Source organism: Pinus tabuliformis, chromosome 2_2, assembly GCF_031772625.1.
Source record: "Pinus tabuliformis cultivar Carrire ecotype Pingquan chromosome 2_2, CPIR1, whole genome shotgun sequence".
In the NCBI taxonomy this organism is placed as follows: domain Eukaryota; kingdom Viridiplantae; phylum Streptophyta; class Pinopsida; order Pinales; family Pinaceae; genus Pinus; species Pinus tabuliformis.
In genome coordinates, this window is record NC_142300.1 from 262499102 (window position 1) to 262525857 (window position 26756).

At 41.9% G+C, this 26756-nt stretch overlaps 1 protein-coding gene across 1 annotated transcript in view; it reads left to right on the plus strand.

Annotated features, from left to right (window-relative positions):
* Positions 1 to 17885: 17885 nt before the first annotated feature.
* LOC149192302 (SEC12-like protein 1) overlaps positions 17886 to 26756 on the plus strand; it is a 53815-nt gene continuing 44944 nt past the window's right edge. The window contains exons 1-2 of the mRNA XM_089404536.1: positions 17886 to 18290; positions 18572 to 18663. Of these exons, the coding sequence (XP_089260662.1) occupies positions 18054 to 18290; positions 18572 to 18663 (329 nt within the window). The 5' untranslated portion in view covers positions 17886 to 18053. The remainder of the gene's footprint in view (positions 18291 to 18571; positions 18664 to 26756) is intronic.

A 26756-nucleotide genomic window follows, 5' to 3' on the forward strand; every position in this document is an offset into this window, starting at 1 on the left:
AAGTAAATAATGTTGGACAGTAACTCCCGGTAACTATATTTATTTATATATTTTTCCTTATCCCATCTTTTACGCAAGTACTTGCTTAAATTATGGTGGGTAGTAACTTATGGTAAACATGTTATCTACGTGGTAAACATGTTATCTACGTGAGTGTGAGCTATTTTCAAGGATCTTAATTTTAGGTGGTTTTGTTGATTTCCTTTCTTCTAATTTAAAATTTTATTTTATTTTATGTTTTTACAAAGTATTATAAATACGTCAAGGATTATGAAGGCCAACCATAGCTACATTCTTCAACACTCCCTCTTAGCTAGGGGGGTATTCACAATCACTATCCATATGTTTTACGTATACATGATCTTTCAAAAAAAGGTAAATCACATTTATAGTATCTTTATCTAGGTTAATACCCTTGACCTACATCAACATCATCATCAATATGTACCACAAACCGGGTTAGTTCTCCTAACCAATGTGTTGACGGTGCTGGACCCGCCAACATGTCAAGGGGATCTCCCCGGTAAGAAGTCCCAATTAGACCTCACACCGTTTGGTGTAGGAGTCCTAGCAGTGGGTTGTAAGGTAATGCCTTGACCGCGGTGTCGCACAGAGGCAAATATAACTCCGTTAGCATCAAGGGTGTCACTGATGCAGTGAGTCAAGGAAGGTGTATGAGAGGTTCCAATACTTTGAAGGTGGAAGGAGGTGAAGGTGAGTTCCAGGTTGAAAGGGATTAGACCCAACTCAGCTAGGAACACACAACACAAAGGACATGCACAGCTTCCGCGGAGCAGACCACTCGAATGTGGCAGTCACATCATACAAGGTATGATAACACGTACAACACTCATGGATCAGTCCGAGACAAGTGTGATGGTTGTTGTGGCAAGGTTCAAGTGAAAGATATGTCTGGTGTCCGCAAAGTAGTCGACATGGATGGTGATAGCATCAACAACATATGCAACACATTAACAACACGATTCATATAATTTCATGTGAATCAGTTCATACACAAGTACGTAAGTTAAACAACACATATCATTAAAGCAACCGGATTAGTCCAACTACAATAACAACATATGCATGAAAATGTGTTGGCTCTTATTACATAAAGAAGTGTAAGTCGCAATCATACAATACATCCATGTAAACCTGCTAGCCCCAATAGTGGAACGTTACAGCCACATCTGCCTGCTCCTCCAAAGAGATGTACTAGCTCCGTGCAGTGGAGAAGCTAAGGCATGTTACAATACTGTCCAAGCCTTCTTCAAGATAGTCTTAGTAGAAGCTTGGCTGACCAAAATCCTATACAATGAGTTATGAGGGACTATTTATAGCAAAGGGTGGGGTGACCCTTAGCATTCCCCTTTGTGATAGTTCAACTACCCTCGTGACTCTTCACCTAATCTATGATTGTTACATCCAACTGTTCACACTCGACTTACACTTGACATGACTCAACATTACAATGCACATATACTCATGTGAGACAACATGGCTTAAGCAAGCCTTGCAAGACATCACTGACACTCGGTCTGTTGTGGTGAGACCAACTCTTTGACATGCTTATGATGGTGAAGTTGGTGAGCTAATAACAATATTGGTCGTCCGTGATGGTGTGCAAGTACCTCATGGTGACATCTTGATGAAGCGAATTCTTGCCTCTGTTGCAACCGGTGTATTGGCTCAGCCCCTTTATCCGACTCATCTGCTAACATGTGCATGGTCTTCTTTGGTATGGTTGAACCAGAAACACACTAATGCATAGTGTCTGTGTTGATCTTCAAGTGTGTGTTGGTGATCATGCGTGTCAACTTGCCGAAGTGCATGTTCAGCCCTAGTTGGACTTGCTTCTTGTCTTCGCCTTGGTGAGTGTGTGGAATGGGTTGGATTGCATTCATGCGCTCAACAATATGCATGTTGTTGAATCCCTTGCATGCGATCAACAACACTGATCACCATGTCTGCTCTGTGTCAGCTGCTGGGATGGATCCTTAACTTGTATGAGTGCATGTTGCGCCCAGTGATGTTCTTGTTCCTGTTGCAACTCATTCATCTGTTTGTGCAGCTTCATGTTCTTCCTGATTTGTTGCTTGAGCACATGCAAATCCTTCTTTGTTCCATCTTCTGCCTTTGCATGATCTTCATGTCGCGTCGTCCCTTCATAGCCTAAGTCTCAAAAGTTGCTTTCATTATCAGTGGATTCGCTTGATCTTGCAACTTTGTTCCGCCTCTGTGTTGTCAACAACCTTCCTCTTGCATTTGCTGCATTCGGTATGCTTCCTTCAGTTGTCGTTCATGATGTTGCTTGCTATGATGTTGTTACTTGATGTCCTTGTCTACGAACAACTTGATGCCTTCATGGGTAGGAAAGTCGATGGACACTTGCTCGACTGCATCCCCAAGTGTGCTTTGAACAGTGTCTTCGTCTTTGCTCTCCTCGAAACCATTGTACCTGGACTGCTTAGAGGGAGATGAAAACCTACGATACTTGGAGACATGGAAACACTGATAGAAAGCAATCTGTCAGTTGAAAACCAAAATGAACATGAAAACTAAATTGTATCATACCTGGGTGAATGATCATGAAGGTTGCGCAATTTCGATCGGGAGGTCAGGAGACCGACTGCCAAGACTGCATAAGGCACAGTCCGGGCTGCTGGGAGACTGACTGACTGTTGGAATTGCGCAATGCACAATCCAGTTTGGCTGCTGACTGTTGGGAAGGATTGTTGGCCTAGGGATAGATTTGCGCAATTCTTGGGCCAAGCAGCAACTGTCCTCCAGAAACACGCAAAACAGTCCTGGAGGCAAGTGTTGGGTGGGAATGCGCAAATTTGGAGAGGAAGGTGAGCCTTCCTTTCCCAGATTGCGCAATGCAGCCTTGGTGAAGGCAGAGCCCGAGCCAAGGTTAGCCCGATTCGCCAATGGGCAACTGAAAGCAAGTAAGTCAGTGAATGCATGGTGACACTAAGTGATAGTAGAAGTGATCGACAATGCATGTGAAACATGAATGAAAGATTCAACAAATAGATCAACATGCATGTGGGTGAGGCATTTCGTCGGTTGGGCGAATGTCCATGCAAAACAGTTTCATGGATGTGACAGCAGTGAGATAGCAATGAAAACTAAAACAGAGCTAGGACAAGCTAGTATACATGTAAATGACAAAAAGCGTTCAAAGAAATCAAGAAAACAATACTCCCACAAGCAAAAACACAAAAAGTGACAAAAATGCAGCATAAGGCATGGGAAGCGAGCTTACCCCAAAACAGTTGAGCTGAGTGTGCCGATTTCTCCTAGATGTGATTTGGGATGTCAAAGCTACAAGTTTGATGTGAGGAATGAGCTTTTTAGCATCTAGTTGATCAATTTTGATAACACCGAGGTTGTGATGCACATGCCACGAATCTAGGGGAAGCGATACTTGGTGGAAGGTTTTGGAATGGGTCCTTGCATGTAACCCCCAACTGCTAAACATAGATCCTTGAAATAAGGGATGCCTTTGCATGCTACCTTGGGAGAAACAACCCATGCATGCAAGTCTATTTTGCTCAGTCTCGGAGGGAGCCGGTCAACTCAGCTGCACATGCAAGAGACTACTTGACTACTGGAAAAAAAGTGCATTTTTTGCTAGGAGTCGGGCTGGATGCCTAGGAGATTTGCATAATTTATGGGAAAAGCAACTGACTACTGCCCAAATTTGCGCAAATCTTGGGCTGAACAACCTGCTGCTGGGAAAATTTGCTCAAATTCTGCTGGGAGGGTTGGCTGGCAAGATTGCACAATCCTGGAGCCCAACAGGCTGTTAGAGAGGATTATGCAATTCCTGGAGGGAAGGTTGGTTGCCCTCCAGAAATGCACAATTTTCAAGGGGAAGTTGCTCAGCCTGTAGCTGGACCAAGTCTGGGTGAGCAGCCTATGAGGGGAATGGATCAACTGTGACCGACAAGTTGCCTTTGTGCAAGAAAGGCACTGAAGCTTGTGAACTTGACGAAGCAAGGCAAGCTGCTATGAAGGTTGGAAGGGAGGCTCCAAAACAAGGCTAAGGCAAAATTTTGGAGGGTGGTTGTATCCGCTACAACACTTGGCAACACAATGTTAGAACTCCAACTCTCTGAATGGACCTTGTTCGTGAAGAGCAAGTCTAACACTTTCGGAAGTATTGTTTAGTTTTCAGCTCATCTTGGTTTCACACTAACTTGATTGTCAGATGTAGCATCTGCCAAACCCTTGGTTGATTGACACACATTCCAAGCCAAGGCAACACAGTTGCTTCAATTGGGGTCGAGGGGTACATAAGTTCACAAGCAGTATGGTTGTCAGAGTCTTAGTTTCATATCTGGTGTTGCTCCATTGCCAGCAGTCCTAGACAGTACCCAGGTGGAGTCATATAGGAACACAAGCATGGCTCCGCTACCAATGAGCCTGGTCAGTACCCTGACGGAGTTACTTGCATCACCTCCCTGTGCAGGAAGCCTTTCTCTTCTTTTGCCTTATTCATTTTTCATTTTGAATTTTTTGACTTTTCATTATTTTTTTTCATTTTCCACTGTGCATATGACTTATTCATTTCAGAGGCGAAGAGGGATCTCGATTTATTGAGAGCAGAAGAGGTTGTTCCAACAGAGAAGTAGTTTATTGTATCTTTGACGTGCCCGTTAAGGTTTTCCCCCTCACCTTACTCTACTTGACTGAGCTGACGAGGGTTAACCCAGAAAAAAATCTACTAGAGAAGGTGAAACTAGTTAGCGCACAAGAGTTGTGTTTTCACCAAGGTTCACTTCGAACAATGTGTATTTTCCTTCGACGTATCATGGAACAAAAGTAACAAGCTCATCATACAGAGGCAAGGTAACAGATAACCAAGTAGTGATAGTTGTACAAGCCCTCTTGCACTTTACCCAGCTTGTTTCATGAGTCACACATGGTTTCATGCATACTAACCTACGAACGAAACAAGCGAACAAACTAACAATCAACAAAGTAAAGCAAGGGTAGAAGCAAAAATGAAAGCGAAGCAAGTAAACAAACAAGAAAACAAGCAAACAAACAAACAAAGCATGTAAGCAAACAAACATGCAAGCAAACTACTAAAAGCAAACACTACTCCTACTCCTACATTAACGGTGCATGGGCCTGATCACGTGAAGTGATACTTCCAATGCAGCCACCGATGCATTGGTAGACCCATGTTGGTGAAGGCTTGGTTCGCGAGCAACCCAGTTGTGCGGACTAGCAACCAAGAAAGATATAACAATGAAGACAACCACACTTCATGTTTCAAAGTGTCCACGAGACATAAGTGAGTGCATGTGCATGACGGGCAGTCTGCGGACTTATTATGGTGTTGTGTGACACTACGTGCAAATTTGAAGCATAAGCACACTCTTGACTGTGACATGCAAGCAAACGAAAGAAACAAAGATAACTTGCGTCGTGCACCAGTGCTTGCAATGTAAGACTCCTCTAATTCATGAGCAATGGGATCGTGTAGTTCGAGTGGAAGAAGTAAAATCTGAGTGTTAGATTGATCTTGAGTGCATACATATGAGTAATGAGGAGCCTTGAGTGTTTGAACAATTTCCTGATCGGAAGCGAAACCAACCTCAGGACAGCGAGGGCTTGACATAACCATCAGCTCGGGCTGAAGTGCCTCGATAGTTTGTGGGGTTTCGACTTTGTTGACAGATGGATCTTCGTGGACCAGTGGCTTAGACGGATTAACAACGAGTGAATCAACATCGTGATCAAATGATGAGTTGAAGAGATCACGGCAATCGAGATAGAAAATTCAAGATGTTGGTCGGCATCCTCATGTTTTGATGAATCACATAGAGGGGTAGATGGGGAGGAAGGATGTTCACCCTCTGCGTTTCCAGAAAAAGAAGATGAAAGATCAAGTGGATTTTCAATGAATGATTGGTCCTCTCTGTTGTTGGATGATGGGATAACATACGGTGTGTCCTACGAAAGATCAACAATGGGTGCATCTGTAGATGAAGACACACATGCAAAATCATGGATGGTAGGTTCACCAACGATGTTAGGAAAGAACGGAGGGGGCTCGAATGGAAAGGAGTCATCCTTCGCCGAGTGTTGATGCTCAAGCTCCCACTCATACTCTTCATGAATGACATCCCATGTTGGTTGTGCAACACCAACTATTCAGTGGGTTGTTCCTCATTCACAACAAGTGAAGAGTCTGGAATGGACGAACACAAGACAATATCATCTGGAGGAACACCCAGGTGCGAAAACGGAGGATGTAGAAAATAAATCCTATGAGAACTTGAAGGACTCACAACCAAATCTGCACGAAAATTGAGTGGAGTGATGTTGGGAGAGTGTGAAGGTTGAATTGGTGTACAAACATGATCCTCAACATCACTGGGAAATGGTGGAGCTATTGAATGAGAGGGAGGTGGACAATCAGTTGAGACAGTTTCCACTCCCACATGAGATTGCACAGCTCCATCAATGAAGAAGGTTGAGCGAGGATTGATCTCAAACTTTCTCTTGGGAAGGGCATATTTCTTAAGATAATACTCGAACTGGTCCCAAATATAAGCAAATTTCATTTGGCTCCTTAGAGCTTGAAACTACAAGTCACAAAAGCTGCCAAAAATCAATTACGGATTCATGTGGAGCCCTCCGTTGTTGTAATAGTTTCCGGTCAAGATGGTCTGGATCAAAATGATAGAACATGTCTTCAATAATATCACAGAAGTGCTCACATGAGTGCACGGTGTCAACCGGTAGGTTGAGCACCCAACGAAATGGAGATTCACGAAGTGTGTATGCAAGCAGCAAACCGGCCTGTTTGTTAGTAAACTCATCTTCCTCATAAATCATGGAAAGAAAGTTATGTAAGTGTTCAGGCTAGGCCACTTCGCCTTCACCATCATACGTGTGAGTGGACAAGAGATTGAAAAGCTTCCCCGAGATGGAGACATCTTCACGATTCAAAAAACACCTCGGGGGAAGAAGAGTGCAAGACTCCATGAAAGATATGCAAAGGTTCAAAACTGGATGAGAGGACACAACTTGTCATCAGGCCCTCCTTCTAGCGCTAGAAATGTTGACGGTGTTGGACCCGCCAACATGTCAAGGGGATCTCCCTGGTAAGAAGTCCCAATTAGACCTCAGACCGTTTGATGTAGGAGTCCCATTAGTGGGTCGTAAGGTAATGCCTTGACCACAGTGTTGCGCAGAGGCAAGTAGAATAACTCTGTCAGTAGCAAGGGTGTGACTGATGCAGTGAGTCAAGGAAGGTGTATGAGAGGTTCCAACACTTCGAAGGGGGAAGGAGGTGAAGGTGAGTTCCAAGTTGAAAGGGATCAGTCCCAACTCGGCTAGGAACACACAACACAAAGTACATGCACAGCTTCCGATGAAGTAGTCCACTCGGATGCGACAATCACATCATACAAGGTAAGATAACACATACAACACTCACGGATCAGTCCGAGATGAGTGTGACGGTTGTTATAGCAAGGTTCAAGTGAAAGGTCGATCTAATATCCAACAGAGCAGTCAACATGTACGGTGACAACATTAACAACATATGCAACACATTAACAACAAGATTCATATAATTTCATGTGAATCAGTTCATACACAAGTACGTAAGTTAAACAACACATATCATTAAAGCAACCGAAGCAGTCTAACTACAATAACAACATATGCATGATAAAGAAGTGTAAGTTACAATCATACAATGCATCCATGTAAACCTGCTAGCCCCAACAGTGGAACGTTACAACCACATCCGCCTGCTCCTCCAAAGAGATGTACTAGCTCCGTGTAGTGGAGAAGCCAAGGCGTGTTACAATATTGTCCAAGCCTTCTTCAAGATAGTCTTAGTAGAAGCTTGGCCGACTAAAAGCCTATACAATGAGTTATGAGGGAATATTTATAGCAAAGGGTGGGGTGACCCTTGCCATTCCCCTTTGTGACAGTTCAACTACCCTCATGACTCTTCACATACTCTGCGACTGTTACATCCAATTGTTGACACTCGACTTACACTTGACATGACTCAACATTACAATGCACATGTACTCATGTGAGAGAACATGGCTTGAGCAAGCCTTGCAAGAGATCACTGACACTTGGTCTGCTGTGGTGAGACCAACTCTTTGACATGCTTGTGATAGTGAAGCTGGTGAGCTGATGCCAAGCTTGGTCATCCGTTATGGTGTGCAGGTACCTTATGGTGACATCTTGCTAAAGCAAACTCTTGCCTCCATTGCAACTGGTGCATTGGTTCGACCCCTTCATCCAACTCGTCTTCTAACATGCGCATGGTCTTCTTGGGTGTGTTTGAATCGGCAACACACTGATGCATAGTATCCGTGCTGATCTTCAAGTGTGTGTTGGTGGTCATGCGCGTCAACTTGCCGAAGTGCATGTTCAGCCCCAGTTGGACTTGCTTCTTGTTTTTGCCTTGGTGAGTGTGTTCAATGGGTTGGATTACATGCGTGCGCTTAACGATATGCATGTTGTTGAATCCCTTGCATGCGATCAACAACACTGCTCACCATGTCTGCTCCGTGTCAACTACTGGGATGGATCCTTAACTTGTACGGGCGCAGTTTCCTCCATGAGTGCATGTTGCGCCCACTGATGTTCCTATTCCTGTTGCAAATCATTCATCTGTCTGTGCAACTTCATGTTCTTCCTGAGTTGTTGCTTCAGCACATGCAACTCCTTCTTTGTTCCATCTTCTACCTTCGCGCGATCTTCATGTCGCATCGTCACTTCATATCTTGAGTCTCCAAAGTTTCTTTCATTATCAGTGGATCTGCTTGATCTTGCAACTTTGTTCCATCTCTGTGTTGTCAACAACCTTCCTCTTGCATTCGCTGTATTCACTGCGTTCACTGCATTTGGTATACTGCCTTCATCTGTTGTTCATAATGCTGCTCGTTATGATGCTGTTGCTTGACGTCCTTGTCTACGAACAACTTTATGTCTTTGTGGGTAGGCAAGTTCGTGGACACTTGATCGACTACATCCCCGAGTGTGCTTTGAACGGTGTCTTCATCTCTGCTCTCTTGGAAACCATTGTACCTATACTGCTTAGAGGCAGATGAACACCTGCGATACCTGGAGACATGGCAACACTCATGGAAAGCAATCTGTCAGTTGAAAACTAAAATGAACATGAGAACTGACTTGTATCATACCTGGGTGAATGATCATGAAGGGTGCTCAATTTCGGCCAGGAGGTCGGGAGACCAACTGCCAAGACTACATAAGGCATAGTCTGGGCTGGTGGGAGACTGACTGACTGCTGGAACTGCACAATGCACAGTCCAGCATGGCTGCTGACTGCTGGCCCAGGGACAAATTTGTGTGATTTCTTGGGCCAAGCAGTCACTGTCCTCCAAAAATGCGCAAAACAGTCTTGGAGCCCAGTGCTGGGCAGGAATGCACAAATCTGGAGAGGAAGGTGAGCCTTCCTTTCCCATATTGCACAATGCAACCTTGGTGAACGTAGAGCTCGGGCCAAAGGTTGACCTGACTCGCCGACGGGTAACTGAAAGCAAGTAAGTCAGTGAATGCGTGGCGAAACTAAGTGATAGCAGAAGTGATCGACAGTGCATGTGAAACATGAACGAAAGATTCAACAAACAGATCAACATGCATGTGGATGAGGCGGTTCGCCGGTTGGGCGAACGTCCATGCAAAATAGTTTCATGCATGTGACAGTAGTGAGATAGAAACAAAAACTAAAACAGAGCTAGGACAAGCTAGTATACATGTAAATGACAGCAAGCGTTCAAAGAAATCAAGAAAACTGTACTCCCACAAGCAAAAACACAAAAGTGACAGAAATGCAACATAAGGCATGGGAAGCGAGCTTACCCCAAAATAATTGAGTTGAGTGTGCCAACTGCTCCTAGATGTGATGTGGGATGTCAGAGCTACAAGGTTGATGTGAGGAATGAGCTCTGTAGCATCTGGTTGATGAGTTTTGATAACATTGAGGTTGTGACGCGCATGCCACGAATCTAGGGGAAGTGACACTTGGTGGAAGGCTTTAGAATGACTACTTGCATGTAACCTCCAACTATTAAACATAGATCCCTGAAACAAGGGATGCATTTGCATGCTGCCTTGGGAGAAACAACCCATGCATGCAAGTCTATTTTACTCAGTCCCAGAGCGAGCCGATCAACTTAGCTGCACATGCAAGAGGCTACTTGACTGCTGGAGAAAAGTGCGCATTTCTTGCTGGGAGCTGGGCTGGCTGCCCAGGAGATTTTCGCAATTTCCAAGTAGAGCAGCTGACTGCTGCCCAGATTTGTGCAAATCCTGGGCTGAACAACCTGTTGTTGGGAAAATTTGCGCAAATTATGTTGGGAGGGTTGGTTGGCAGGATTGCGCAATCCTAGAGCCCAGCAGGCTGTCAGAGAGGATTACACAATTTCTGGAGGGAAGGCTAGTTGCCCTCCAGAAATGTACAATTTTCAAGGGGAAGCTGATCAGCCTGCAGTTGGACCAAGTCCGGGTGAGCAGCCTATGAGGGGAATGGATCAATTGTGACTGACAAACTACCTTTGTGCAAGAAAGGCACTAGAGATTGTGAACTTGACGAAGCAAGGCAAGTTGCTGCGAAGGTTGGAAGGGAGGCTCCAAAACGAGGCTAAGGAAAAATTTTAGAGGGTGGTTGTAGCCACTACAACATAATGGTACTTACTCAACTTGTCACCATGATCCGGTGGGCACCTCACCTCATCGTACTCTAACTAGTTCAGGGTTTCTATCCACCATGGTCAAACCCTAGGGAAACCCATGTCCCAAATCCAAAGGCCTCTCTCTAGGCCATGATGTTGAAGAGGCACCCACTCCATGAGTGTCCGAGCCTCAGAGATAATTCCTTTCAAGAATGTTTGTCCCTCATGCTATCTCACCAATAGTTTGGGTCATGCTCTTATTGTCACCAATAGTCCGAGCCATACCTCTGTTTTCCACCCATCAACAGTCTGGGCCAAGCAACTGTTGTTACAAAAAATTCTAAACATGCCCCTGTTGATGTCATGTCAATGCTCCCTCTCATTAATTGAGGAGTTCTCCCACAGTTCGAGTCATGCTCCTATTGTCACTAGATGTTCCAACCATGCCCCTATTGTCCACCTGTCAACAGTTCAGGCCAAGCTCATGTTGTTACCAATAGTCCAAGCCACTCCCTTGTTGATGTCACATCAATGCTCCCTCTCACTAATAGAGGAGTTCTCCAATAGTTTGGGTCATACTCCTGTTATCACCAACAACCTGAGCCATACTCCAATTGTCCACCCATCAACAGTCTGGTCCAAGCTCTTATTCTTACCAACAGTCTAAGCCATGCCCTTGTTGATGTCACATCAATGCTCCCTCTCATTGATATAGGAGTTCTCCACTAGTCCAATCTTGTCTCTGAAGTGTACAAACTTCATCTGAGAAAAAAGATTTGTGAGAATGTCAGTCATTTACTCATTAGTGGAGATATACTAGAGCCTCACCACTCCCTTCTGTACCATATCACAAACGTAGTGGTACTTTATACTAATTTTCTTCGACCTACGATGCAACTTTGACTGTCACAAAATATCTTGGTCGCTTCCAAAACCTGCTCAAACATTCTGACAAGTAATTTCTTAAGCCAAACTGCTTCACCACAAACTGCACAACCTGTCATATATTTAGCTTCAACAATACTAATTGCCACAAAAAAATGTTTCTTGCTCATCCAAGAAACCATTGTTGATCCAAATAAAAACATCCACCATATTTACTCTTTTAGCCCAATTAGAGTCAAATTATCCCAACAACCTAAGCTCATTATTTTCCATATACTTCAAACAATAATTAATAGTACCACAAGAGTATCCATTGATCATATTTTGGCTTCATCTGATTTAATGTATTCACTACAAAGCAAATATTCATACCAAGTTCATTAAATAACCAATAAACTGCTTATCATCATCAAAATTTTGCAAAAAAGATTTCACCAGGTTTCATCAATTCAAGATCACATTCAACGACCATCTCCCTTTTAATCTGAGACATATTCTATTCTGACCATTTCTATCTCCCTCAGAAGCTAACATAGTTTTTATAACTGCCCCTTCGTTGGTACAACATATCATAGTTGCTCCACATGAGTCCTTAAGGGCCTTCTTAAATTATGAGACTTCTTCAAAGTCCTGACAAATGGAGAAAAACTATGATCTCCTTCTTACTCGCAGAATATTCTATTATCTCATCTCTAGTCATAAACAAAGATATTTCAAATTTGCTTATATGCTTGCTCCCTCTGAAGCTCATACCTTCAAATCTCGATTCTGGGACATATCCTTTTGTCACAAGCTTATCTATCCACGATGTTATCTCATCAATGCTCCTTCTCAATGAAAGGGGCATTCTTAACAAGTCCAAACTTGTCCCTGAAGTGTGTGTGTGTCTCTCTCTCGATATATATATATATATATATATATATATATATATATAGATATAAGGGATAGAGGCTTTGTCAACAATATGCTACATTGTAGAGTAATACTGAAGCCACTATGCTTCTACTTGTACCATATCTTGGTACTAAATCTCATGGTGCTTTGATCTGTCATCATGGTCGTCACCTGCCCCTGATCAAGACATTCTTGCAAGTAGCTTTTGAATCTATACTACTTCTCAACTTTCCAATCCAACTTCAATATACTCATCCACTACAACACAAAGTGCGATAGGTGTTTACTTCATGTTCATAGTCATAACTGAGCCTAGATTGAAACAATATCCCGAAGAAGTATTTTTGCCTTCAATACTCTCTTCCCAATTTGAATATGCAATTGTACTTCACTATTTGAGACAAATATCAAAACATAACTGACTTTTCCATGACCAACTGTACCATGTTGGTACACCAACCCTTTTATTGGGTCTATCACCACAATTGCTTCCTTGTCATCCTGACTAGGTGCTCCCTCTCGCACTAAGACATATCCTATTGTGGTAATTCTGGTTGATCCCTCTGCCATTGCAACCTTTCAACATATTAGCTATCTAGCCTGAAAATGTCAAGGATAATCCATAATTTCAATGTCAAAGATCTACTCTCTCTGAAGTTAATACGAGGTTCTCTCACTTCTCCTAGAGGGAATTCTTTTTGCCACAACTGCTCCCTCTACACAAGTCCTTCAATTTTCATTAGAGACAAATCACATGACATCAACGAATCCTAGCATGTCTTGCTTGTAATAACATTTTTGTGAAATTGTACCCTTGACATATCACATACCATAAGTAATTATAAGTTGGCCCCTTATTATCACCATTATATATTTTGAGGCCATAACTTTTGGAATAAAAATAACTTGTTTATGTTGTATCTGAGCCCTAAACTAAGTTACCTCAATCTTTAGCTTTACTGGCAAACAAAGATCAAATCTTGTCCTTGCATAGGCTTAGATGTGATCTTCAACTTCCTTGCTTCACCAAAGCTTTGATACCATGTTGAAAAATAGAGTGCAATGAATACAAACACTATTTTTGAACTATGGTAATTACTTGTGAATATATATTATAGTTCTTTTATCTTCATCAAGCAATCACACTTTAGAAGTTCAAACTGCAATAACCATGAAACAAAAGTAAAGATCTCAATGTTGAAAACTTAGGATATGTGAGATCACGTGTGTAAGAGAGAGAGATATATGAGTGATAAGTGAATGTATAAAATGAAAAGTTTCAAGTGTATTTTATACTCAAGATACCCAAGAGACATGTCTCTTTGTAAATTAGATCACGTCTCTTTGTAAATTAAATTCTAGTAAGTCTGCACATTTACATTTTTACTCATATTTGTTAAAGTGTTGAAGAACACATAAATAATGGTGGACAATAACTCCTAGTAAGTATATTTATTTACATCTTGTTCCTTATCCCATCTTTTATGCAAATATTTGCTTAAATTATGGTGGGTAGTAACTTATGGTAAATAATCTTATGTAGTAACTTATGTAGTAATCTTTTACACTAGTAGGAGCTATTTTCAAGGATCTTAATTTTAGGTGGTTTTGTTGATTTCTTTTCTTTTAATTTTCTTCTAATTTAAAATTTAATTTTCTTTAGTGTTTTTACATAGTATTATAAATACATCAAGGATTATGAAGACTAATCATAGCCACATTCTTCAACAATTAATACATATTTTTTTAAAATACCACATGTCAACTAAATTTATAATGAATTACACATTTCCTTCATACTAGACTATAATATCAATATTATTTTTATATGCCATGTGTCAACTCCATACAAAATTACAAATTTTTTACTTTCAATTACTTTATTTATCTATGTGGCAATTTAAGTATTTTATTTGTGGATGACATTGATTTTTTTCTTATTTTCATTATTTTTTAATGTATCATCTCCCCCTTACTTTTATTTCTTATTACTTTTTTAAATGAGTTGACATTTTGTTTTTGTTGTTAGTATATTTTGATCTAACACTTCACTATAACATCTTCCTCATACTGTGTTGTAAAGTACCTCTCAATGCAATTAATTGTAAGAAATTTAATAGAAGTTAGTGGATAACATGCATGGTCTAGGGGGGCTGACATTGACTAGGCAATTACCTTAAGGTGTTATTTGGATTCTAGATGCTACGTCACTTGCCATGTGGACCTAGTATGGAGGGTCACATTGTTAAAAAAGAGAAAACCTTGAGGAGGCCATATTTTTGTGCCTTGAACTCATATCTTAATGGAATTTATATTGATGGAAAGCTCTTTACAAGCATAAGGATATGCTAATCTTAGAACTTGGTTTTGAGTGAAGTGAGAGGGAGATAATTTTATAACCCCATCTCCTTAAAGTGACCTGGGAGGTTGATGTGTTACAACTCCATTGGCCCAATTAACCTCATAAACAACTCTTATTTGTTTCTCCTCATCATATGCCAACCCCACCACACACATAGGCACATGCATATATACACATATATCAACATGCGCGCGCACGCACACACACGCGTGTGTGTGAATTTGGGTGGGGTGGGTAGGGGTGTTGGGGAGAGGGAGGATAATAAGCTAATCTTGTACCCAAAGAACCCTCTATCTAATGATAATTTAACATAAATTCATCATAAATATTATGCATGATTAGAGTTCCATTATGGTCCAAGTTTCATACATGATGGAACAATACCCCAAAGGTTTTGCCCAATTCAAATTGACCCAAATTTGAATCGATAATAACTCTGATGTCTTGTATAGTTGGATTGTAACACCATAAGGGAAGGTTGCTATATAACTAATCACTCTATGTGAATGAGAGTGTTTGACCTTTCAACAATTGATTCTTACTCCACAACTTTTTTTCCCATAGAAAAAACCCATAATTTTTATTAATAATAACAAAAATTACATTTTGTAAACACAACAGAAAGTGTGTATGCATATCATCTACTAACACACAAATAGTGTGCATGCATATTGTCTGCTCTTTATCTAATACATATCTTCATCTCTTGCCAGTATATAATAATTGAGGCACACATGCCTGTCTCGCTAAAAAACTGGCACATAGGCCATAATTTTCCGAAAAAAAAGAAGAAGCACGCAATCCTTCTAAGTCACAGAAGTGACGAAATGAAAAGAAAAATGTAGTTAGCTCAAAATGCAACGTGATTGCAAAAGTAACAAAAATGAAGGGTTGAAACCCACATTTAAGAGGCCATGATAACCTCAAGCAGTAAGTCACGAACCCAAGTGAAGCTAAAGCAAAAGCAATGCAGGAAACTCTTGAGATAAGGCACAAAATGAGGTTGAAAACCCTATCCCCTCAAACTCATCCCAGGAGGGCGACACAACAAACCAGCGAGACATGACCCCAACGACAACATGCGTGACCCACGAATTAGAGAGCCCAACAAAGAACCCTTGCATCAACATGGAAGGGTCGCAAAGGCCAACAAAAATCCTCAAAAACCTTGCAGAAGCAAAGAAGGCACCCATAGCAGATGAATGGTGGTGGGAGAAGCTGTGAAATAGACAAATCCACCACAAGAAGCCCATTCCATGTGTAGGCAACCAAGCAAGGAGTTAAAGGCATGAAATAGATCCAGAGAAGCTCCACCCCCTCTTAAACTCCACCAAACCGAGCTTGAAGACACTGCAACAACAACATATCCAACACACATACCTACAAAAGGAGGAATAAGAGGTGGTGAAGGAGAGAGGGGCAAAAGAGGGGCAGAGCAACTAGGGTTAGTTGCGCTCCCCCGTTTCCCCCAATTCTTACTCCACTATTAAAAATACACTAACATATTTCAACAAGCCAAACTTATCCTCTTAATTAATGCATATATTTGAGGGGAATACTGTTTAAACACCATGGCCATGTTATAAGGTTAAGTATACACTTTACCATATGGATGTGCCACCCACATTATTTAACATTACATGATACTCTTTCTTCTTGTATATTTGGATTCTAACAATTACGAGGGAAGTTTGCTATATGATTAAACACTCTCTAGGAGAGAGAATGTTTGACCTTTTGAAAGGATGTCCTTTGCCATATAGTTATGCCACATATTCTTCACCTATAGTTAGATTATAGTAAGAAGGGGGCAGTTTGCTATATGGTTAAATGCTTCATGTGAAGGGAGTGTTTGATCTTTTGAAAGGATATCATTTTTCATATACATGCCGCCCATATTCTTAACATTACATGATACTTTGATCTCTTGTAGAGTTGGATTCTAAAAACAAGGAGGAAGTTTGCTACATTATTAAACACTCCATGTGAAAGAGAGTGTTTGAGCTTTTGAAAGGATATCCTTTACCACATGGATATGCCACCCATACTCATGAGTGTTACGCTATAATTTGACCTCTTGTATAGTTGGATTCTAACAACAAGGGGGAATTCATTATATTCTTAAACACTCCGTGTGAAAGACAATGTTTGATGGATTCTAACAAGAAGGAGGAGTTCATTATATTCTTAAACACTCCGTGTGAAAGACAGTGTTTGATGGATTCTAACAAGAAGGGGGAGTTCATTATATTCTCAAACACTCTGTGTGAAATACAATGTTTAATCTTTTAAAATAATATTAGTTGCCATATGGATATGTCACCCATATTCTCAAACATTACATGATACTCTAACCTCTTATACCATTGGATTTTTTTTAGCCATAAAAATCAATAATTAGTTGGAATGACTTAAGCTAAGTTCGAGATCAAACCAACTTAATGCCACTACAACCCAATAGTATATCCACAACAAACAAGTAAAAGATACCAATAACCTATAACTTGGACCAAGAATTTCTAAACACAACTAAGTGGATCTCTATTTCAAAAGGCATTTAGGGAAAATTTTAGGGGCTAATATTCGGAAGTGGGCTATTTTTCCATGCTTTTTCCAAAAAAAAGATTCACAAATTTCCATTTTTTTCTAAAATGGTTCACCCAAATTTTATAATAAATCATTATTTTACTTAAAAAATCGCCAAAATATTAGATCAACTAATATAAAATCATTGGAAATCTAAAAATTTCTATCACCAAAATTTTTACGATTTACATATTAAAAATTAATAAAATTCGCAAAAATTTCAGGGAAATTTATTTTATATAGCTTAATTATTTTCCTATTATTTTTCTTTTTTAATGATAATCAATAATCACTATATTTGGATTCTCTCGGACGAAACATCGTGTCAAAGAAAATAAAATTAGTTTTTAATAATAAAAATTTATTATATTTGAATAATTCAAATTTAAATCCTCGATATAGTTGACTTTTAAAAAATACTCTTTTAATAATGAACTTTCTCATATCTGGACAAGCCAAATATCCACTGTAAATGAATGCATAGATGGGAGAAGCACACCTTTTAAATCCAGTCGCCATGTTATAAGGCAAAGAATATGCCACCCAGATTCTTCAGCATTATATGATACACGCGCCGGAATTGAGAAGGTCTTTATGCCCACGACAGTCCAGGCTGCGGTTCAGACGTGTTAGCGATGGCACGCAGGGCAAGGTACCAGAACAAGAACCAGAATACATCTTCCACAGATCACAACGAATTTTCCGGGACATTTGCTTCGTGGATTGCAGGATCGAAGCCCAACCATGGTAACGATAGTGATGATGTTGCTCATGTTCTCTTGGGAAAGGCAAGTGACCAGGGAGAGGACGGCAGGAGAACGGCAATCCTCCAACTTCTTTGTTATAATTTCAAGCCAGATTCTCTCTCAGAGGTTCAATTTGTCCAAAGTTCTGTTAATTTTTTCTGTGCCCATTTCTCACCGTTTGTTATTTTGGAATTCAATCAAATTTGCAATTTTTGTTCTAGTGACTGGAAGTCCACATCGACAGAATTTATCCGTATATATATATTTTTTAAATTGCTAAAATTTCCTCTAAGGTGATTGCGTGAGGTATTTCTGTAGTTTTCACGTGGAATACTTAATATATGGCCTCTGAGATTATAATTGATTAATTTTATTGGCCCTGCTTTTCTTCTCTTTCTTTTGCACAGCTGAATGTGTTGCCGGAAGAAGATGTTCCTGTCAGTATGGTTGTGCATCCAGGGGTCGATGGGGTCATATTATCTTTCTCCAAGGGCTGCAAGTAAGCATCCCTCACTATGCTATCACTCTTGTTTTATTTTTCCGCATGATGATTATTGAGATATTGGTGTCTGAGTTGCAAAAGCGCTATATCATGGTAAACATGGATGACACTGGCTTTCGAAAAACAAATTTCCCTGCAGTCAGGGAAATTTAGGGTTACAGAAAAAAATAGGCCAAAGGCCTATACTAGTAGACAACCCGAAAATTCCAAACATGTGCATGTGATGATTTTTATCAGATCATATGAATTCTCGGTGTTGGGTTTACAGTGCGCGTAGTCGTTTGTTGTTCATCTTAACAGGGGTACGATAAAAAAAACAAGGTCCCAGGTCCCAGTGAATGCAATCTCTTAGCTTTCTCAAATTAGTGGACTAGAAGATGCTTAAATGGAAGTCAAATTCTGCACCATTGTTTCAGAAAAGCTGCATGGAACTTTTTTCGTTTTTTATTTTAAGCTGTTGAAACTCAGAACTCAAACGTAACTTCATGCATATTAGGCAGCCATGATACCATCCATATGTTTCTTTTTTATTTCAAATCTTGCAGGAACCGGAAGGGATGCTTCCCCACATTCATGGAAGGATGGCATCCCTAGCAAACGTGTTGGTGTAGACTTGTGCCACTCATCCAGTGGATTTGAACTGAGCACCTGCTGGCATGCAATCAGCCAAATGTGCAGCAATATTGACGATAACCGGTTGAGCTGACCTTGACCCCTTGGGCTATCCAGCCACTTCTATTTGTTTACAGTTTCGCTTATAGATGTTATAATGATTTAGGATACTCTCCGAATCACCCTCCTTAAAAAGGATCCATTCAAGACAGTTGAAACACAGAGTCTGGGGGTGGATGGGGATTTCATGGTAGTTGCTCAAAAGAGAGGAGGAGGGAGTGAATGGTAAATATTAAACAGTACACTCCAAAAATATAAAATGCAGCATTTTGCAAGCAAAGACTCTAGCAGTGTTATTTACTGTTGAGCACTGATATGTAGCTTTATTTTGTATTATCGACTAGAAATTTGTCATTGTTATTGCACTTTTTTTTGGTCCGAGTCCTAACTGCAGTAATGCTGGCTCACGGTTCCTTGGATTTGAGGGGTCCAGTTTCTCCACCCAATCTTCTTCTAAGTATTTTGGCGGTTGGCCAAGTCCCATTGAATTCGCTGGTTAGAGTTTGATCCACAAACAAGAGAGCTTTGCATTCATTTTCTTGATTTTACTTGACGATGGGGCTCTCTCCATTCGCTTGGTGAATCGAGAGGAAGATCCATTTCTGTTTTGCTTTACTTTCTTCTTTTTTAAACCTGCAATGGTTTTGGAGGCTTCACTAGTGTAAGCAAAGGGGCGTGGACTGTTGATTTGGGGTAGCATCGGATGTGCTCTAGCCACGAAATTTGGTGGAGAGGCTAAGGCACATGAGATCTCCAATACCCAGAAAGGGTTTGGGCAGATTCTAAACAGTTTGGGAGATATTAAAATAATTAATATTTTTAATGGAGTCCCTAAGTCTAAACTTAGGGAAATTAAAATATTAATGTGAATTAATATAAAACTGTGTTAGAATGGTCCAAAAGTCATGGATCAAGCCAGATCTAATTTTAGCCGTTGATTAGGGACTTAATCTCGACCGTTGATCTGTCAACGAGAAAAGTATAAGAGGAGGCTTGAGGGTCACTTGAGAACACACCAAGAGATCAAGATTTCGACTTTCTGGGGCTGGGTTTGCTTAGAAAGTTGAGAGAGTGATCTGGAGTTGCAGTTGAGGGGCAACGAATACAGAAGCGGAGAGGCAGAGATAGTGCCGGGAGGATCAATGCAGCAGTCAGGAAAGCTGACGCAGAGAGCAGAAGCCGGAACTGCCGGGAACAACCGGAATTGCTGGGAACAGTCGGAACTGCCGGGAACTGCTGGAACTATCGGGAAAGCTGATGCAGAGGGCAGAAGAGGTTGACACAGTCCCTAGAGGTTGACGCTGGGGTTTTTCGTGGGGCAGATTGGAGCTGAGGAGCTGTCGGAGTGTTTATCCGGGGTTTCAGCTGGAGCATCTGTCTCCGAAGGAGAGGTACTACTGCCGAGATTTTTCTCTATTGGGTGAGCTGGATTTGGCACCTAGATTGTATTCTGAAACTGCTTAATAAATCAAACCCTCAGATAGCTGCACCAGTTTTCCCGCATTGGGTTTTTCCGGGGACATTAGTCCAAAAATAATGGTGTCATTTGTGTGCTTATTTCTGTTTCCTTTAGTTGATGATCTGTAATGTGTTGAGCATGTACTTGTATTTATTTTCAGTATTTACATGGTAAATAACTTGTTAATTAATCATAACAAGTAGGAAGGAATAAATCAGAAAGTACATGGAGGGTTTCTAACTGTTAGACTTAGAAACTTCAACATGGTATCAGAGTGTGGTTGCAGATCACAGGAGAACTGAGGACATCAGCACAGCAGAGCAACAACATCAGAAAACCGCTGTCCCGAGTGATAGAAGCTGTTCCTAGCAGCAAAACAGCAAGGAAGGGGTGATGCAGTGCCTACGTCATCAAGTTCTGGCCAAGAAGAGGCTGCGCAAAGGCTGAGGGAGGCAAAAACAGGCTCACAGCCTCACACAGAGCCACGCAGAGGCCAGGAGGGTTGATGCAGTTGGCTTAGGGAACTAGTTTGTAGGTGCTGGGACTGCGAAGAGCCTAGGAGCTCTCACCTTCAGGTTGTTGGGGTTTAGGAGGCTGTGAATAAGTTGCAGAGTGGAGCTTGTGGGGTACTGTTGTCAGAATAGTACCTAACAGGGCAAGGCCAAGGAGGAGGGAGTTGCTACTAAGGGTTTCTAGCCGAGAAATTTGGATCAGTGGTGCGGTTGCACAAATGATCAGAGTAGGGGGCATCTCGACATCGGCAGAAGGATTTCCAGGAGGGAAATCGAGGCTCAGAGGGAGTCACAATGAGAACATTCAGGAGGGAAGTAAAAGAGCAGTGGAATGGCACTACACGGAGTAAGAGACCATGACAGACTGTACGGAGCCTCAAACTTCGTAGTCTAGAAGGCCAGAATCTTATCCGTACTTGACAGAAATCGTGTCAAGCACTTCGCCTTGAAGACGATAATGGTCCCAATTGACCCAACTGACAATGACAGGTACGAGGAAGCAATGGCGAGGGCCAAGAGTATCATTCTTGACAGGGTCAAGGATCATATAATACCACATATTGCCAAGAAGAATATGGCATGGGAGATGTGGGAGGCCCTGACCAAGTTGTATCAACATACTTCCGTGCAGAGGAAGATGCTCCTAAAAAATCAGCTGCGGTCATACTAGATGCAGAAGGGAGAACAGATCGACACCTTCCTAGGTCGATTGAAGGAGATCCGAGATCAGTTGACTTCCATAGGGGCCACACCAGATCCAGAGTTTATGGTGAGAACAGCCCTGAATGCAGTCTCAGAAGACTGGGAGGTATTTGTCTAGAGCATTCTGGGCAGGGCGACCCTTCCAGATTGGGAGGAAATGTGGGCGGCTCTTCACCAAGAAGAGATCAGGAGGGTGACCAAGACGGGAAGCAGCAACAAGGGGATCATAATCAAGAAGGAGGAGGAGGTGGATGCTGCCCTAACATCGGAGGGTAAACAAGAAAGGCGGAAGAAGAAGGACCTCTCCAAGGTCAAATGCTTTCACTGTGGGGAGTTGGGTCATTATGCGACCCAGTGTCTGAGGAAAAAGAGCAAGGGAGAGGCTTCCGAGACCAAGGCAGCACCAGCAAGGGCAGAGAAAAGAAGTGGAGACAGACGATGTCTGTGCCATGAGTGCACACACCACTTGAGCGAAAGTGGGGAGACATCGAGCTATAGTCAGGAGGACTACAGAAGATGAGGGGCAGGATCCTCGAGGTACCCAACCTCTTGGATTATACCTGGCTACGGGAGACCCGAAGAGGAGTAGCAAGACTGGCGAATTTCGGTAGAGATGAATGAGGATTGAGCGACAGAGAGAGCTCCAATGCAGGATTTCCAAAGCAGCGCGAGGCTAGCAGGCTGCAACAGTGCGAGAGGCACGAGAGTGTTGCACTAGTGCAAGATGGCACAAAGAGGTGTGCAATGGTGCGAGATGTAGGGAGTTGTTGCAGCAACGCAAAGGTCAAAGAGGGAGCACATGTCAGCGACAGAGGGAGCTTCAGCATCGAGAGTGTCTCTAGCCTGACAGAGATGTTAGAGTTGGGAGATCAGTTACTTACTTAGTAACTGAGTTGCAGTGCAACAGTTAGCAGTGGCAATGATATGGGTAGAACGATGCTGCATGATGAGAGGGGATGCAGTGCAGACACAGCAGTGGCAGTGGCAGAGCCATGGGTGGCAGTACGGGGTGTAGCAATATAGATGATGGGTAGCAGGCCTAACATCAGGGACCGATGTTGGCTGATCAGAGTAATACTCATTGAGGAGTATTGCTAGAGCACAGTCCTCGCTAAGAGGGAGTGTTGATTTGGGGTAGCATCGGATGTGCTCTAGCCACGAAATTTGGTGGAGAGGCTAAGGCACATGAGATCTCCAATACCCAAAAAGGGTTTGGGCAGATTCTAAACAGTTTGGGAGATATTAAAATAATTAATATTTTTAATGGAGTCCTTAAGTTTAAACTTAGGGAAATTAAAATATTAATGTGAATTAATATAAAACTGTGTTAGAATGGTCCAAAAGTCATGGATCAAGCCAGATCTAATCTTAGTCGTTGATTAGGGACTTAATCTCGACCGTTGATCTGTCAACGAGAAAAGTATAAGAGGATGCTTGAGGGTCACTTGGAGAACACACCAAGAGATAAAGATTTCGACTTTCTGGGGCTAGGTTTGCGGAGAAAGTTGAGAGAGTGATTTGGAGTTGCAGTTGAGGGGTAGTGAATACAGAAGCAGAGAGGCAGAGATAGTGCCGGGAGGATCAGCGCTGCAGCTGGGAAAGCTGACGCAGAGGGCAGAAGCTGGAACTGTTGGGAATAGCCGGAACTGCCGGGAAAGTTGACGTAGAGGGCAGAAGCTGGAACTGGCGGAATTGTTGGGAACAGTGGGAATTGCCGAGAACTGTCGGGAAAGCTGACGTAGAGGGTAGAAGCCAGAATTGCCAGGAATAGTCGGAACTGTCGAGAAAGCTGACGTAGAGGGCAGGAGCTAGAATTGCCGGGAACAACCGGAACTCTCAAGAACTATCGGAACTATCGGGAAAGCTGATGCAAAGGGCAAAAGAGGTTGACACAGTCCCTAGAGGCTGACGCTGGGGTTTTTCGTGAGGCAGATTGGAGTTGAGGAGCTGCCAGAGTGTTTATCCGGGGCTTCAGCCGAAGCATCTGTCTCTGAAGGAGAGGTACTATTGCCGACATTTTTCTCTGTTGGGTGAGCCAAATTTGGCACCCAGATTGTATTCTGAAACTGCTTAATAAATCAAACCCTTAGATAGCTGCACCGGTTTTCCCGCATTGGGTTTTTTCGCGGACATTAGTCCAAAAATAACGGTGTCATTTGTGTGCTTGTTTCTGTTTCCTTCAGTTGATGATCTATAATGTGTTGAGCATGTACTTGTGTTTATTTTCAGTATTTACATGGTAAATAACTTGTTAATTAATCAGAACAAGCAGGAAGGAATAAATCAAAAAGTACATGGATGGTTTCTAACTATTAGACTTAGAAACTTCAACATGGACATGGGAGGGGGAGCTAGAGTCCCCTTCATGTGGTGGACATGAAAATGAATCGAAACCCTAGATAGCCAAATAGAGGATGAGTCTCTATTATTGCACATTAGGAGTCGAGAAGTTCGTAATTACTAAATCCCAATGTCATGCCTTGGTTTTGACCCCTACAATGTATTGGATCAAATTACGTGTAAATTGTAAATGCATGGTTATAATGATAAGAGTGAGCCACACAAGCTTAAATAACTGACCCTATGAGCAAGGGTTGTAAATATGCTTGTAAAGATTCCTAGTGTAGAGTGTGAAAATTCGTTGCAATAATTGATTTATTTCTCCTACTTATTTATAATAAGTTATTCACCAATACTTCAGTAAATACCAAAATAAATTCAGTTGCAGACTTCACAAATTAGGAACTGAAAATTAAAAGGCAAGAGAAACATCAGCATATGAACAATCACATTGACACACTTGTTTTTGGACAATTGTCCCCGGAAAAACCCAATGTGGGAAAACCGGTGCAACAGATTTGAGGATTCTTATTATTCGCAGTAAATATCTGAATACAATTTGGATGCCTTAGAGAAAAACGACAATCCACTCAGAGAAGATAATTGAGAATTCTCTCACACTGATTTTGGAGATTTTGCTTTGTCCCCAGCTCACTGCGCAGTCCCTGCGTGAGCCTACGCAGGCTTTGCGTGATTTCTGCGTGGAGGCTCCCTCTGACTGCATCAACCTGGACTGCTGCTGCTTCTGCTGCTGAGAAATCGAGATTTCTCCTGCCAATCAACTACTGTGATTCTCGGCACTGAACTCTGCTCATCCCCAACACTTCTGCGTCAACCTCCTCTAGATTTTGCACTGACCCTTTGCGTCAATCTCCTTCAGCTGCTGCGCTGTCCCTTCTTGGACCAATGCTGGCTCTGTTATCCTTCTCTGTGTATTCACTGGAACTGGAAATCACTTCCTTCCAGTGCTGCCTCTGATCCTCTCTACTTGATCACTGGTTCGAATTCCTTAGCAAACCCTGCCCTAGGAAAATCGAACTGATTGATCAACTCTCTGTGTCTCTCCAAGTGAACCCCAAGCCTCCATCATATACTTTTCCTGTTGAGTCTTCAACGACCGAGATTAAGTCTCTAATCGACGACTAATATTAAAACATGACTTGATCCGCTTTCTAGATCATTTTCACTCATATTTTGATTAATACCCATTAATATCTTAATTTCCCTAAGTTTAGACTTAGGAGCTCCATTAAAAATATTAATTATTTTAATAAAATACAATCTGGGTGGAATTTCACCAAACGGTTTCTGGGTTCTTTAGAACTCATGTGCCTTAGCCTCTCCACCAATTTTCAAGGCTAGAGGACTTCCGATGCTACCAAAAACTAACACTCCCTCTTAGCAACCAAAGTGCTCTTAACAACAATGTCCACCTACATGCTGTTCTGTTTCTGAAGCACCTTCTTTTTGCATTGTCGCTGCCACCAACACTGTGTTGCTGCTGCTACTGTACTGCTGCCCATGACACTGCCATTGCCATTGCCATTGCTGCATCTGTACTACAACTCCCTCTCAAATGCTGCATCATTCTATTGAAAGGGATTTTCCAACATGCCCATTTGTTCTCGAAATTGAACAAACTTTGCTCTTCCTAGAGCCTTGGTGAGTATGTCTGCCACCTGATTTCCTGTGGGAGTGTACTCCAACTGTACTGCTCCACGCTGAACATAGTCTCTGATAAAGTGACACCGAATATCGATGTGTTTGGAGCGATCATGAAATACTGGATTTTTAGAGAGCTTGATACAACTCTGATTATCACAGAAGATCCTTGTCGCTTCCATCCTTCTCTTGAATAGATTTACAAGCAGTTTCCTGAGCCATATAGCTTCACATGTTGCTTTGCTAGCTGCCATGTACTCAGCTTCAGCAGAGCTCAGAGCTACAAACTTCTGCTTCTTACTGCACCAGGAGGTCATCCCAGATCCAATACCGAAGCAATACCCAGTGGTACTTTTCTTGTCTACTGAACTTCCTGCCCAATCTGCATCAGTGAATCCACTCAATTCAATATCATTGCCCTTGGTGTACCTTAATCCAAAATTGACTGTTCCCCGCACATACCTGAGAATGTGCTTTGCTGCTGCCCAGTGCGCCCTTTTTGGTTCCACCATGAATTGACTAAGGGTGTTGACAGCATAACACAAGTTTGGCTTGGTGTTGACCAGATACATAAGTGACCCAATGAGTTGTCTGTATAAGGTGGGGTCCACTTCCTTGTCTCCCGAAGCATCTATTTTCTTCCAATTGGTAATCATAGGCGTAGCCATAGGTCGACAATCTTGCATTCTGAATCTTTTCAGAATTTCTGATGCATATCTTCCTTGGCCAAGGAAGATCTCACC